General features: G+C 36.3%; 1 protein-coding gene across 3 annotated transcripts in view; it reads right to left on the bottom strand.

Annotated features, from left to right (window-relative positions):
- Positions 1-16,235, bottom strand: part of SI (sucrase-isomaltase) — a 108,611-nt gene that overhangs the window by 32,256 nt on the left and 60,120 nt on the right. For all 3 annotated transcript variants that reach the window (XM_015888779.3, XM_025169255.2, XM_088131888.1), the window contains exons 25-34: positions 15,229-15,378; positions 12,924-13,130; positions 11,941-12,095; positions 9,738-9,906; positions 6,431-6,527; positions 5,769-5,881; positions 5,506-5,631; positions 4,876-5,004; positions 2,443-2,550; positions 1,295-1,357 (exon numbers count right to left, since the gene is read on the bottom strand). In XM_015888779.3, the coding sequence (XP_015744265.1) occupies positions 1,295-1,357; positions 2,443-2,550; positions 4,876-5,004; positions 5,506-5,631; positions 5,769-5,881; positions 6,431-6,527; positions 9,738-9,906; positions 11,941-12,095; positions 12,924-13,130; positions 15,229-15,378 (1,317 nt within the window). The remainder of the gene's footprint in view (positions 1-1,294; positions 1,358-2,442; positions 2,551-4,875; positions 5,005-5,505; positions 5,632-5,768; positions 5,882-6,430; positions 6,528-9,737; positions 9,907-11,940; positions 12,096-12,923; positions 13,131-15,228; positions 15,379-16,235) is intronic.

Raw genomic sequence — 16,235 nt, 5'->3', positions numbered from 1 at the left:
TTGTTTTCACAATTATTATGCCCGGATATGCCCAGTCCTATTCCTGTGTGTGTGATTTCTGTTTTCTAAATGAAGAACTTCACATGTATTTCTGCTACATTCCATTTTCCTACGTTTTATTCTTTTATCTAAACTTTAAAGAGTATTCTGAATGTTATTTATGCTTTTTTAAAAGGTTATAATATATCTCAATAGAAGAGAATATCCATAGCTCAGGGTTGAACTCGGGAGTTCTTGGTGCTCTCTGAGCTTGGTGATTTGCTGACAGATGTGTCATTACCCAACTAGGTAACATTATCCATGTGATACAGTATATCCCACTCAATTTTGTATCATCTGCACATTTGGTAAGCAGAAGTTAATAAGATTTCAGAAAAGGACTGTGATAATTTCATTTTAGGTATTTTTTTTTTTAAGAATGCTCTGTCTATGCTTGCTGCACATAACGTATCCATAACTGCTTAACAGCCTTTTTGTACAGTACTTAAATAACTACTTAGGGCGTTCTGGAATCTTTATAACATCTCTTCCAGGAATAAATTACACAGAAGTTAGCAGTGCTTACTTATGAGTACACATGCACAGGGGTTCATGTTTGGACTGAAAAACCCCAATGAGATTTTTGAATGTTCCCTATACTGGAGTTGTTTCCCATTCTGTAACAAAAACCCAGACTGTTTATGAAATTCTCCACATACGGTAAGTATATAAAAAAAGCCTGCTGAATCAGGTCAAATGGTCAAGCATTCTGTGTCAATAGTTCTTTTCCACTGTCACATCCTAGCAGGTTGTATTTAATAGCAGACACTGGTATTAAATACCATACAAAGTGACCAAGATACTTTGCCTCATTAAAAGGGTGATGGTGAGGAGTTGTATATAAATTCCATTGGGCTTATAAATGAGTTTCAAGGTTCTTTGGATCTTAACCTTTGTATCTATTGCTGTGAGATTCAAGGAGCAGCAGGTTTGCTGTGTTTATTTAATACTGCTTCCCAGTGTGATACAAGCTTTGTGATTTTTAATCTAACTTTTCAAAATGAACCGAAGAATTGGCCATTCAGGCATTCAGAGATTATACTGTCCACGCAGCTTACAAGATCAGAGTACATTCATCCAACTTCTTCCAATTGCAGAGTTCCAACTCTGCCAATGTGACTGAAGTTATTTTTCTTTTTGCTGTAATTGCTACTACTATTACTACTAAAACTACTGCCAGGGATGAGGGTTTTTTAGTATAAGAATTTGCTTGGGATCTTTTCACCAAAGCAGTGTATGAATAAACTACACTTACTTTCACTTTGTCATCCCAACCGAATGATGAATTTATCACAACATGAGGAAGATATGGCCATACCTAAAACAAAAGCATTTGAAAATAATTAACTTTGTGAAATAGTGAAAGGAAAGGAAGATTTTTCTGGCAAATAATCCACTATATGCTATCTGTTTGCCTTTCACTTTTGCCAAAAGGGAGAAAATTACTTAAAAATAAGGCAAGGGGGAAGAAGATAGCATGGGGCTTCAAGCTGGAGGTGGTGCAGCTGGTTGTTGAAGAGGTGGTGGTGCAACTGGGAACCTGAGAGTCCTTGTTACTCTGGTGGCAATAACAGTGACAATGACTTGCCATCTGCTCTGGATTGATCTCTTAGCTGAGCAATGGAGGGAATGGTGATTCAGAGATGCCCACTCTTTGTATGCCAGAGGGATTGGGCATTTGTGATGGAATGTATCTACAAAGGGGAGGGTGATGTGGTGGATAGCAACAGAGAGCAAGTCTATCAGGAAAGAGGGGGTGCATTCCAGGAACAGAAAGGAGACAAAAGGCAATACAGTCCAGAGGGGGAACGTGGAAAGCATAAGAGGTTCAGGATTGCCACTCCCTAGAATCTCCCAGGGAATATCCACTAGTTGCAGTAGTATAGATTTAGTCTAGCAGGATTCAGTCTATCTGGTGTAAGCAAATAAAGGAACTTAACTCAACTGGACTGTTCCACTGCTGTTCTTGAGCTGGGCCTTACACAGCATGCCTGCTATCCTTTAACTGACTCTTGAAGGCCTGTTTATTTCCCCAGGCCCTGGAATAAGGAATAGTTTTTTCTGGCTGTCTTTTATTATCAGAACTTTTCTTTTCTTTTCTTTTCTTTTCTTTTTCTTTTTGGCTTTTGTTTTTGTTTGCTTGTTTGTTTCTATTTTATCAGATCAGGGCATCTTATTGGGGATTTTGTATTGGTTGTTTGTATCATCAGCTGCCCAAAGCCAATAGAATTGGGCAGCTTTATAAATGGAAGGAAGGAAGGAAGGAAGGAAGGAAGGAAGGAAGGAAGGAAGGAAGGAAGGAAGGAAGGAAGGAAGGAAGGAAGGAAGGAAAATTGTTAGCCATACTGAGTGCTATTCTTTGGCAGAAAAGTAAAGTACAATATTACATGTATAAAATATTACCTTCCCCCACACAGTATCACTGCTATTAGGCCATTTAATGAAAACATCTTTCTGAACTCCTCTTATGAAGGCTGGATAATCAGTTTCATTTCCTGAAATGGCTGGATCCTGAAATGAAAATAATATGCTCTTTAGATTTACATGAGGAAGTCGAACATATAACAGAGGTTATAACAGCAAAAATATGTCAGCTGTGGAGAAGATAGATATGATTGCTGTGAATTTGTGTGTGTGTGTGTGTGTGTGTGTGTGTGTGTCTTCAAGTCAGTGTTGACTCCTGGTGACTGCCTGGACAAGTCCCTGCAGTTTTCTTGGCAAGGTTTTTCAGAAGTGGTTTGTCCTTGCCTCCTTTTTTCTGGGGTTCAGAGAGAATGACTGCCCCAAGGTTGCCCAGATGGCTTTGTCCCAAAGGTGGGACTAGTACTCATGGTCTCCCTGTTTCTAGCCTGATACTTTAACCACTCCACCAAACTGGCTCTCTAAACTGCTCTGATGGGATCAATTAAATAGAAGGGATTGATTAAAGAGTTGCCCTGACAACTTGGAATCACCCTGATGAAGAAAGACAATGTTGCAAAGAGGCAACACAACTTCCTCATGGAAGAACTTCACAGAAAGTGACTCCGCTATTGTGCTGTCAGATTAGACTTTATAGACTTTCCTCATAGCCTACACCAGTGTTGTCCAAAATTGGCCACTTTAAGATGAGTGGACTTCAACTCCCAGAATTGAAGTAAAGATTGAAATTAAAAGATACATATACCCTTACTGGAAATATAGTGGACGCAGGACACAGACCTCAGTGCTCAGATACAGCAGTCCAGCACTGGTATCAATCCCAATCAAAGAATAGCACAATTCAGATAAAGAAGCTGGTAAAAGGAATGTATGTACTTGCACTTCTATCATATACAGTTATAACTCACACACGCACACACATGCACACACACACAATCATGCTAGAGAAATTAGGAGAAAAGTCAAGGAAATGTATAGGAGGCTGTACTAATGGCAGTCATGTTGTCAGTCAGAATAGCAGGAGAAGATTGTTGACATGGTTGTCAGGAGGTAGAGAAATTAACCTAACTCTTCTAGGTTAACAATACTTGGAATGAAATCTGACAGATGCACAAGCTGAGTTAAGAACAGGCACCCAAGAACACACTGATCATATCTGAGGTATAATGGGAAAAGGCAAAAAAAGTTCCTTGCCCTTAAGAATAAGATTGTACTTAGCATACTCATCTGCCACTTAAAACATTTGTGCAATAATCAGGAAGAACAGCTAGAATGGAATATGGAGCAACTTAATGTTACAAAATCTGGAAGGGAGTATGCCAAGTTTGACTATGTTACCTTACTTATTTAAGGTGGTAATTTTGTATTAAAATTGTTGGAAGAAACACCTATAGGTGTAGAAAATCAGGGAGGTGATCTTGAGGAAAATAGTCAAGACCTATTATATAACCAAAGAGGGCTGAAATACTCCTTAAGGCAGTGTTGTCCAAACTTGGCCACTTTAAGATGAGTGGACTTCAACTCCCAGAATTCCCCAGCCAGCCATGAAGTCCACTCATCTTAAAGTGGCCAAGTTTGGACAACACTGCCTTAAGCCCTGGGAAACAAGATAGTATTTGGAAGAGACTCAGGTCCTGATTCACGGGAATATAAGAGGAGGGGAGACAAAGCACAATAAAAGAGGAGGGGAGACAAAACACAACCAGGCTTGCAACATTCTGTTATTATAGCCTATTTATTGAGTCGACTAGAAGTACCATTCTACACTTCCCATGGAGTCTGTTTCCTGAACTTGTGACTCAAAGAGCTGACAAGAAGCATGTCTACTATTTTGGCATCTTCTCCTTCTAACCTGGGCTATATGACAGTGTATACTCTACCAGTGTATCAGACCTGTCCCTGCCTGCATAAATGTAGTATAAAGATGGATGGATGGATGGATGGATGGATGGATGGATGGATGGACGGATGGATATGTGTATGTATGCATATAAATATACAAATGAAGAGAAATAAATAAATATATTAGGAGTGTGCTGATCATAGGTAATTGGCTTTAAGAAGATACTTCATCTCAGAAAAACACATTGCTTCACCTAAAAGAAGACTTATGCTGGGGCCAATCTGCTTCACTCAACACCTCTGCTCTACGAATAGTTGCTTAAGTGTTATGTGCAGTGCATGCACAGAAAATGTTATTATGAAACCAATCCAATGAAATGAAACAAGACACTTCCAAGACATGTGGAATGGGTGCAGTGCTCAAATGTCTAAAAAAGCAAAGCAACCAATTCAGAGATCCACACAGTAATAACAGAGAGGGTGGGAGGTAGATGGATGGAGGGAGGGATATGTAATTGTGTCTGTATTGCTATATTAACTAACTAGTCTGAACAATACATGATTAGCACTTACCAAAATGATGACAAACCTCATTCCATCCCTTTTTAGTCTGTCAATCACAGCTGGAAGTTTTGCAAAACTGGGACTTAGAGTGAAATCCAGCTGCCGTTCCATGTAGTCAATATCAGCATATTGTACATCCTGAGGAAAACAGTAAATTTTGTGAAAGGGTATGTATTTTACATAAAAGCCCCATCAAAATGTATTCAGTTTTCAAATAAAGAATTTGAAAAAGGCATCAAGGAACTAAAGTCTACTAAATCTACTAATATTAAGCTTTAGAACTTCTGTTAAACCCCATACATATTGTTTTTAGACTGGTGTTTCTATTGTTATCCATAAGAAGACCTGAAAGTACAATTTTGTCATACTGGCAATTGATGTCTTTCTCTTTTAAAATTTATTTTGAGTTGGCAACATTTTAAATATTTTCCAGAGTTTTCAGTCTTTTTAGTAAATCCAGAAAAGTGTTTTGCTTAATACTACCATAATTTATCATAACTATGATTGTAGCCCAACCATATAGCTTCTTATTCATATGAAAGTGACTCAAGTAATTTCCATTATTACCATATTTTCTCACTGGATAGTAAGCAGTGAAAAAAAATAAAAGAAAGAAACACACATTTGTGAATAACTTACATAGGAGATATTAGCTGCCTTCATTTTATCGTACAGTTCAGATATTTCTGCATCATCTTGATATCCATATCGACACAACTGGAATCCCAAACCCCAATATGGAGGCAAGACTGGACGTCCAATGAGCTAATAAGAGTAACAAAAGGAAATAAGGGATGTATGGGCTATGTTGTATTGGTATAAGAAGGAATAATAAAATCATATTTTTAGAGTAAGGGTTTTTTTTTGTTTTTGTTTTTTTGGTAATATGGGTTCTTTCTTACTGCAGTGTATTCTTGAACCACTTGTTCTGGAGTTGGGCCCAAAACCATGTAGAAGTCCAAAATTCCTCCAATGGTACGGTATGTTAAAGCAGGAGTTGGCTGGAATTTTACCTCTGAAAATTCACAAAGAGGAAATAATTAATGCATACAGCTGAAAATACTATTACATAAAATCAATCAATCAATGAAAATGAAAATCACTCCTTTGTCATTTAACCTGGAAAGGTGAAGAACCTGACATACAATCTTCTCCCTTGAAATCACAGGAAATGAGTTGTGTCTCATCTGCTAACAGCAAAGACATTTGCCCAGTAAGAGGAACCAGGTAACTGTATCAAACTATTTGCTTTGGCTAAGCTATTTCACAAGTAATAGTAATCTGCCCTTTAATGTGGAAGTAGCCTATTCTAAAAACAGACATATGACATTTGTGATTCCTTTCTTTTCTAGAAATGGTATGTTGTTTTCCTTACAGGTAGATAAATATTCCAGGCTTACAAAAGAAGTAGGAATCTCATGTTTCCATCCTGGCATCATGAAGATAGCAGGGTTGGGGGAAAAAGTCATGTTGGGTCTGACATGGCTTATGAGTTTCTGATTTACCAATATGACATGGACTATATTACTTTACAATAGATACTAGGAAATTAACAGCAACTTACCCATTCCATTACTGTTCAGCAGCAAGACTCCATGAGCATTACCATCATCTTCCAAACCCATATAAAAAGGGTGAACTCCATAAGTGTTAAATTGATACTATAAGTAGGAAGAGAGGGGGGAAAAATGTCATAACCAAATGCCTTGTTTAGCATATACATTTTATTGCCAGCATGCAAATATTGATAGGTTGCAATAAACTATGGCAATACATCATTCTCAGTATATCCTATTGTAAGACTGAATATGATTGACAGAACATTCAAGTAGAAATGCATAAAAACTGGTAAACATTTTACACTGGATCCATTTGCCTTTCCATACACATTGAGGGGAATCTAACTTCATTCTGTATTTCTCACTGTGCTGTCTCTCGTCACCTCCATGACTTCAGTCATACACCTGGACAGGCCTCTCCTAGCTCTGATACACAGTTGGCCTTATATAAGAATGGTGCTTACTGAGCATACAAAGGCTGCACTTGAAGTAGTGGTGTATTAGACACCAATATCTTGTTTTAACAAAAATGGATGTTTATACAATTATTACTTCCCAAATTGGTGCAAGATTTTAGAATTCCAGATTACTGAAAATGTTTAATACAGTGTTAGTGGTGTTAACATTTAAGGCTCTTCAGGAAAGGCTTTATGAAAGGAAATTTCTGCTCCCCCCAACCATCTACATTAATACTTTTCTGGAGATATGTAATTACAGGTAGGTGATGATGATGAGGATGATGAATTCTTGATTATTTTTTAAAAGCATATTTATTATTATCCATTGATTTCCTTTATTCATATATTTGTCCAAAAGGGGGAGAAATCTCAAGCTATTTCTAATTGGACTATGAAATACTTGAAGGGGTACTTCATTTCCACAATGTTTCAAGTGAAACATTTTTTTGGAGCTATTTCACAAAGCTATACAGCTCCCTGCTTTTAACACTTAAATGTAGTGTCCATGTTGTTTTGGTTGATCTCATTATTGAGCCCAACTCCAGCAATTCCAATAGCCAAAGAAGATTTCTGTGCATGTATTGTGCATTCATTGAAGGCTTTTCCAACTTCTCCCGTCAGTTACTTGAAATGTTGGAAGAGGTTTCTACGCATGCGTTATTTAAAGCAGCTCTCATAATTTATAAATTGGTCAGCCAGCAGAAAACAAAATTTGCCAAACTCATCAATTGAGCTGAATCAATTTACAGGTTGCTGGGAGTCGCTGGGATCTGGGTGGCCTATTATATACACAAAAGCACATGCACACACATATCCACCCAGAGTTGCTGGGAGTCAGGCAGTATACAAATTTTAATAATGATAATAAGAATAATAGGAACTTTGTCCCATTAAAATTAATGGGAATTAAAATTAAAGCCTAGTGGTAACTGAAGCAATGTCTTGCCATGTTAGCTGAAACTCCTTTTGCCCTGTTGACACTGAGGAAGTGGATGGGGTACTGTCTAGAATAACCTCTGCCACCTGCAGGCTAGATCCATACTCTCCTGGCTTCTCTGTGGGGCTAAGGGGGTGTGATGGGCTGGATCCAGGATGTCAATACCTTACTTCAGGGGAAGGTGATGCCTGCAGCCATGAAAGAGGCTAGGCTATACCTTCTCCCTGGATCCAACTGTACTGGACAACTGTTACACAGTCTCCAACCTTCCCTTTTTCAGAGAATAGAAAATCAATTACAGGGTGCCCTAGAAGATATGGATTGTCTAGTTCCCTTTCAGGAAGGATTCAGAGCTGGGCATATGATCAAATTAGCTCTGGCCACAATAATGAATTACCTTTGTCTAGACCTAATTGAGTAAAGTGCGCCTCTTCTGAGTATTTTAGGCTTCTTGGCTGCCTTTGATGCCATGACCATTGAAATCCTCCTGGACTGCCTGCCAGTTGGGGATCTGGAACAATATTCTGCAATGGTTCCACTCAGGGCAGTTCCAGTCAGTGGTTTTGTGGGAAGAATGGTTAGCTCAATGGCTGATCAGTTCTTAGGGTTAATCCTGGGTCAATCATCTCCCATTACTTTTGGGTCAATCCTCTCCCATTATTTTTCAACATCTACATGAAGACAGTGGAAGAGGTCATATATTGGTTTAAGGTGAGGTGTCCTCAGTATGGAGATGATACCCAAGTTTACATTGTCATCCTGTCTGGTCCTAGTGTTTGGAAATGGTTAGGCTTTGAATAGGATGGGACAGACAGAAGTTGAAACCAAGCAAGAACACAAGGAGCTGCTACTTGGTCATTGTCATTTCCAGTTTCTTGGAAGGAAGCACTACCTGTGAGGAAGCAGGTCTATAACTTGGGAGTCTTCCTGGTCTCATAGTGACTACTGGATGGGATGGTGGAGATATGGCCAAGAGGCTTTTGTCTACCTTCAGTTGGTACACCAGTTATAGCCCTACCAGGAGCACAGGGATTTCACAAAATTGCCTGATACCTCATTACTACTTGGTTGGCATGTTTCAAAGTAGCCAAGTGGCCTGCCTTTGAAGGCCACTTGGCTACTAAATTAGAATGTAGTATAGAATGTAGTGGCTTGCTTACTAGTTATCACTGTTACTAAGAACAATTCCAGTGTTGTAGGCCCTGTATTAATTGTCAGCAGATTTCCAAGTGCAATTTAAAGTGATGTTTTGAAATATAAAACCTTGGCATCAATGGGCATGCAGGACTGCCTTTTCCAGCTGGAATCAATCCATACTGCTATTTATTCTGCGATAAACCCTTGGTGATTCCCTTAATTTGCAAAGTGAGTGGGGATGAAGCCAGGCAGTGTTGATTCTCTGTTATGGCCTGGTACTGTGGGATAGTCTGCCTTGGAACTCAATTTGTCCCATTATTAACCACTTTCTAGAAATTGGTGAAGATGGAATTTTTCCAGAGAGTTGTTGGTGTTTGATTGGATGATGCTGTGTGTTGTTGTGATATACTTTCTGCTTACTTTCTTACTTGATTTGTTTTACTTAGGGTTATACGCTAAGCAGTATAACTACAACAAAAAAATTAAAACAAAAATTGTAACATATAAATGGTTTTAATTATTATTACTTACTAGCATGGTCATTTTAATTTAACTTAATTTATTATTAATATTGACTACTGTGGACTTTTGATATGTCTTTTGTTATGTTGATAACTGTCTGTAGCCATTATGAAATATGGTGATGTTCAAGAATTCTAAATAAATGTTTAAATTTTATTTTAAAAGGACTGAGAGGCATTAATTTAGCCTTTTTACTCAGTTAAAATCTACAGTAAATACATGTGTGAAGGTGAATCCTATCAAGAAAGAAATACTCACTCCAGGAGACTGATCCCTTGCAAACATTGGCCAGGTTTTCCAATTCATTTCATGCTGGAATTGTTTATGCTCTGTTTCCCCAAACCCATATACAAACTGTGAAGGTAGGCGAGTTGAAATCTGAATGAACATATCACTGAAGGTGAAACCAGGTACCTGGGAATCCCAACTATAAAGAAAATTATCAACTTAATATCAGAAAAATAATTAAATGTTAAACTGTAATTAAATATGAAATAATACTAAAACTATATTAGTAACACATAAAAGTAATGCAATATGAAGATGTTAAGTTTTATATCATCTGCAGGATGAAGGAGAAAAAAATACGCCAGCTATTAACAAAAAAGTGTATAAAATGGGGATTTTTCCATCTTGCACTGATATTTTGTAAAATGTCATAGCTCTTGCAGAGACAGCAAATTCTTGTTGACATTTTCTAATATCATCAAAACACAAAGTTCTTTCCTTGGGATATTAAAACAAAAAGAGTATTCAATAGTATCTGTGGGTCAGAAATGGGGAAAAACATTGCAGCTCTTCCATTTTATATATTCTTGGGCTATCAACCTCACTCCTGCACGCCGCTGATTCATCAGTGAATTTTAAAATTGCATGGCATTCAAACTTTCAAACAATCCTCTTTTAGTTTATGGGTTCAGATTGCTCTCCTAGAGAACTGGCATGTTCTTGAAAGGTAATTAATGACAAGACACCCAAAATGCAGAAATGAAAGAAGCTACAATATTCATAAGTGTAGTATTAAAACCACTAGGACTATGTTGTTATGCAGAAACATCAGTGGCTTATAGAACTGTAATGTTGTTCATCTCCTATACACCACAATAAAGATCAATAAAACAAAACAGTCTGCATTTGTAATTTTAACATTTTGGAAAACCTTAGAGTTGGGCTTAGGCCAAGTTAAATTCTTGTGCAGGAATTGAAAAAAAAGCACCCCAATGTAGCTTCCACTTGAACACATCCAGTGAAGGAAGGGCCACAATTCTCTGTGGAACTGATTTAACTGTCAAACTGTTCTGACTCTTGAGAAATTGTTTTCTAACACACAGTTGGAACCTGCTTTTCTGTAACTTAAACCCATTATTTTATTCTTCTCATGATTCTGGTAAATTGATTCTTTCTCTTTTATTACAGAATTACCTGAAGAAGCCCATTTTGTTTTTCTTAGCATTTTCACCTGCTTTAGCTCATTCTGAGCTTTAGTTTTCCAAATGCAGCGTTCATGGTTCCTGAATATCTATATATACTCTTCCTTGTTCTTTTTTCCATCTCCTCTATGTTTTTGTTTGTGTTTTTAATTTTCAGACTTCCACTAAGCTTTTTTCTACAGCTCTCCTTTTTTCTCACTGGAATTAGCATCTAACATTTAGGAATTTCCTCCCATCTCAGGCTTCTTTTTCTATTAGCTTCTTCATTTTCCCATTAGTTCTCAAAAAAAAAAAAGAAAAAAAAAAAAACCAAGGGGATGGGTTTGTGATCCTGAATCTTGGCTTTCCTTTTCTTTCTTATGTGCACTGATCTGTTAATAGGAAATAAATAAATAATGAATCTTTCGGATACTGTAACAAAAATGCATGAAGCACTGACGAGGTTTTAATGTTCTTGTGCTACACTTTCTTGCTCATTTTTCTACGATGTCTGATCATTGCAGAAGAGAGGTTACAAAAAGTGATGCTAAACTAAACTTAGTTCATTACCTGCTGAACATAAAAGAAACTGTGCAATTACCTTGATTCATATGGTGTTTACTGAAAAGCTTCAAGTAAAACAAAATCTAAGGGATTTTAAGCATAATACAGTGAGGTTTCCTCAACTAAGGGAATAAAATAATACAATTTTGCTAGTTAAGAAGAAGCTAGCCTAGTTCACCCATCAGTCAATCAACCAACTCCCACCCACTCAATCAATCAAAACATGATTGGATTCCCCATCAAGGTGACCGCAGTGGTGAAGGGGGTTATTATTATTATTATTATTATTATTATTATTATTATTATTATTATTATTATTTTATAAAAAGTATACAAAGATTCCCTGTGGCACTGATATCTAAAGTATTTCTAAATATGTGCAATCTTATGTGTAGTCCATAAGACATAATGTTATGGTCCACCCACAACATTCTTAACAATATGCTTTAATTGACCAATTAAATATATCTTCTGTAATTTCTACTTACATGACTGTCCCAGTGCTTTTGCGCCGAACTTGGATTCCAAATGGCCTGTTCTGAATTGATACTTCATAGAGACGGTTTTCCAGAGTACTTGCAGGGGTTTGGGGAAGATTCAGAGGCACTGGAACTTCAAATCTCTTTTTACTAGAATCATAAATCTGACAATAAGAGTGAGGATTAGGTTTAAAACATGGCTATAAAACATTTATCTGAGAACTGCACTTTCATTTTATAATGTTCTCCCACTTAATGATGATAAAAGTTTCCTAACACATCAAAAAGTTTCACTTATGACCTGCCAACAAAGAAAAGAGCTTTTGATAATTGATGCCCCTGGCTTTAATTTGTGTGTATGTGTGTTTGTGTGCGTGTGTTGTTTTGCTTTGCTTTGCTAATGTAAATTGTGCACAGGCAAGTGGGTTTCCTTAAGAAAGGATCAAGGATTAAGAGATTTATATTTCTATGTATTTTCAACTACTCTCTGAATTAGTCATAGAGCAACTGTGGCGGGATGAGGGTGGGGCTGTGCAAAGATTGTTATCTATTTTTTTTAATATTTGGATGACCAAATAAACATAATAAAGAAAATTCTAGATAGCTGCAATTGAAGAAATTGCATTTCAATGCATTTCTGATGGAACAGAACTTGCAAAAAAAAAAAAGTCTATATTGGAAAATTGTAAAAAAAATGAATGTTAATATTTTTACACAGGTAAATGTAAATAAAAACACTATTGCAAAAAGAGTTTGGAATGAACTTGTGCTGAAAAAGATAAGATGTAACAAAACAGAACAGACAGATTAGATGAAGATGCTAATAAGAATAAGTGCTATTTTGCTATATTTTATCTTTCATATTTTGAAACCAGTACAGTTATAGCAGCTTTGCAAACCTCTAACCAGATAGCCAGAATTGTTTATTAATGATGACAAAACTATCAATCTATTTCCAAAGTAATTAACTATAACATTTTAAAGTGTTTTACCTTAAATTGAAGCATATTGTTCTCATGATATTTCACTTCCAAATGAAGTCTGTCAATGAGGGGGACTTGCAGTCCCGAAAGTCTAACAGAGCCATGGTTACTATGAAGATTTGCTGTTAAACCAGATGATGTGTATTCAATTTGGTCAACTGCATAACCATTGTCAGGAGGGTAGTAGCAGTATGGAGCTCCATGAACAGCAGAAGTCTGGTTTATTAAAAAAAAAAAAAAAGGAATATTTCAATGAGTGAATAGAATTGGAAAGAGATTAATTCCTTCATAATTTCTGAATTTATTAGAGTCAATATTTACCATTAGTTTGCAAGACTTTTCCAAATCAGTTCTCTCACAACCACGATTGAAATGTTCATAGAACTGTATAAAAATGGTGGGTTTATACATAAAAGTAGACATATTGTCAGCTTACCCAATTCCACCATTATATAATTAATTATTTTATTTACACACTACTTTTTCTTCTGAAGGACATTAGAATGACTTATAAGAGAAAGAGGTACGGGGGCATCACAATGAATCCAATGAGTAACAATGAATACAAAAATATGGAACAAATTTTATTGAAAAGCAAACAAACAAACAAACAAGATTTAAAACAATCAAAACAAAACCATTTACTTACAGTCCCAGACCAATAATGGAAAGCAAAATAAATAACAGCCTAGAATCTAGCCTGATCCAAGAATGTGATTACCAATGCAAATTCAAATTTAGCACTTTCAGCACTGAAGCTGGATAACAAGACTTCTAGGCCATTTTTAAGATTTAGATCTGGAATGGCAAAGTTTTCATTGCCTCTTTGATTGAATTGAATCAAGAAGCATTAAAGGTCATAATTCCCATCCCATGTGAAATAACATTCAAGATTTCATTAGAATCATAATGTTACAAGAGCCCAACAAGTCAGAGTAAAATGATTCTGTAGCTGCTGTTGGGAGACAGCTGAAAGAATACGTCTTGGAATTACTATGTGAAAAATAGCTTGCAGCTCCAGTTATTTAGAAGGAGCCCAATCCAATGTAAGAATGGACTTTTAAGAACTATTGATTCAAGTAACTGAGAGTTAAATAGGGATTAAAGCTGATTGGCACATCTCTCCAGAAGGAAAGCCCTTTGAGAGCATCCAAAAGAATGCAAACATGATTTTGTGCAATGCCTTTTTCTCCTACAACTCATGGCATCATATGCCTTATGGAACAGCTTGAGAAATGTAGAGTGTTTTAAGAATAACAAACAAATATTGCCCTATTCCATTGAATTTTCTGTGGAATCAAAAGAACTCTGCTGGGAAGGGATACCAAGTGGCTACTTAGCTCTGCAGGAACACTCAGCTTTAGTTAATTTGTACCCAAAATCAGTAAAAATGCTTAGTTATAGTAGTCATGATGCTAATGAGCTGAAAACTAAGGTTATCTTCCTGTATATTAAATAAGAACCTCTTGTTTAATTCTCTTGTACATAAAAAATGAATGTTTTGAGGTTTTTCTTTGTCATTCTTTCAAACATTAAAAGGCTTGCAAGGATCTCAGGAAAAGACATATTCATCCTATATGCACTATGTTTTAGTTGACCCATAATGCTGAATGAACGGGGCTGGAGGGCTTAAGCAGCACAAAGTCTTACTATTTCTAACAGTAAATGATAGCCAAGGGAAGCTAGATTGTGCTATTAAATGCAGAATGTGGAGTTGAACTGAAGAAAAAAACATAAATCACAGTGGGAGGGAGAGATCAGAAGAGTACAACCAGTTATGACCTGTCCAGAAGCAATATTGTTCAGTTTTCATTTTCCTAGGTCAGATGAAATCATTCCTAGATTTATTTCAAATTAATAAGAAATATACAAATGTCTGCATTTTTCCATATTCTTTTCTATTTACAGGAGTGGGGAGAGTGCAAGCAATCCTCCCCATTATCATGTGATTTTTACACTTTATTTTTTACAAACAAATGCAGTTCTAATTAAGATTATAAAACTGAATTACAGTATGTCAAGAAATGCATCCTTCTATATACCTCCATTTTGTCCAATTGTGCTGGTTCAAAATTAGACAATTAGGAAGCTTCACGTTAAACTGTGACCTGAACAAAAAGGAATGCTACTCAAGAAAATGCAGCAGGACATTTAGGAAAGGTAGATGGAGAGATGCTTAGTTGATAAACTATTTTGACTACAATTTGCGGCTGTGGCTAAAAGGGAAAAGAAGTGCAAGTACATTAAGTTTCTACCAACAGAACTCCAGAGAGCAAAAATACATAGGCTATACAGAAAGGATTTTTTTCCTTACATTCCATATGCAGCCAAGAGCTTCACATTTTGCTTTTGATGGATTTTGTTCAGGATGACAATCAAATCTGTCAATATCTCTTAAAGACTGCTTCCAGGAGATTGTATGTTCTTCCCCTAGTTTAAGTTGCAGACCAGTTATGTAGGCAACCTATGAAAATCACAATAAAAGCTAAAATAGAAATCACATATATATACCATGTAAATCACATGCATAACATTTTTTTTTAAAAAAAGTGGATATCACACATTAATAAATAACAGCATTATGTCTTTTTATTGTAGCACAAAAAGCCATAAGGAAGTATGAACCAAAGCATGTTCTAGAAGCATCTGATTAAATAGAAACAATATTCTACTCCAGTATTTGTTAAATAATGTACAACTGGCAACATTAATCAGCTGGAGAAACTGGCTTGCCATCAAAATATCGAGGAGACTGTAATTCAAAGGACTTACAAGATGAAAAGGAGGTATGTAGGTATTCTGGGAGGCATTTCAAGGTATGTGGAACAGCAATGGAGAAGTCAACGTTATTTTAGGAAATAGCTGAGATCAGCAGAATGGGGGAAAATGTTAACTTATGCCCACGTAATCAAATTAGAACTGGTGTTTGACTATTGATTTCAAGTGCCTAGTAGCCACCTGGTTATTAATATGTAAGTTGACTACATTCGTCTCAAAATTTCCTTTTTAGTTCAATATGCTTTGGACTGCAAAGTAAATAGGAAATACTGAATTTATATTGAAGTGTGAGGGTCTTTTTGTATCACCCTTTAAAGGATATATCAAAGTCTAAAATAACAACAGCCACAAAAAGTTTACAAATATGATTATGAATCAAATCATTAAAATAAGGTATAAGTCATTCTTCTGTGCCAGTCTAATAGGAACATTTGACTTATATGATTTGCTCATGGCTACTTTATCAAGTGTAATCAACCCACCTAATACTCTTCTTGTGTGAAAATCTATTTATGGTCCCTTGTTTTGGGGAGATGAGGGGTG

Source organism: Python bivittatus, unplaced genomic scaffold (genome assembly GCF_059951505.1).
Source record: "Python bivittatus isolate LINGU-HERP-01145 unplaced genomic scaffold, Pbiv_v1 ctg000980_np1212, whole genome shotgun sequence".
Classification (NCBI taxonomy): Eukaryota; Metazoa; Chordata; class Lepidosauria; order Squamata; family Pythonidae; genus Python; species Python bivittatus.
The sequence above is the reverse complement of the archived record's forward strand: the minus strand, read 5'-3'. Positions and strand labels throughout refer to the sequence as shown.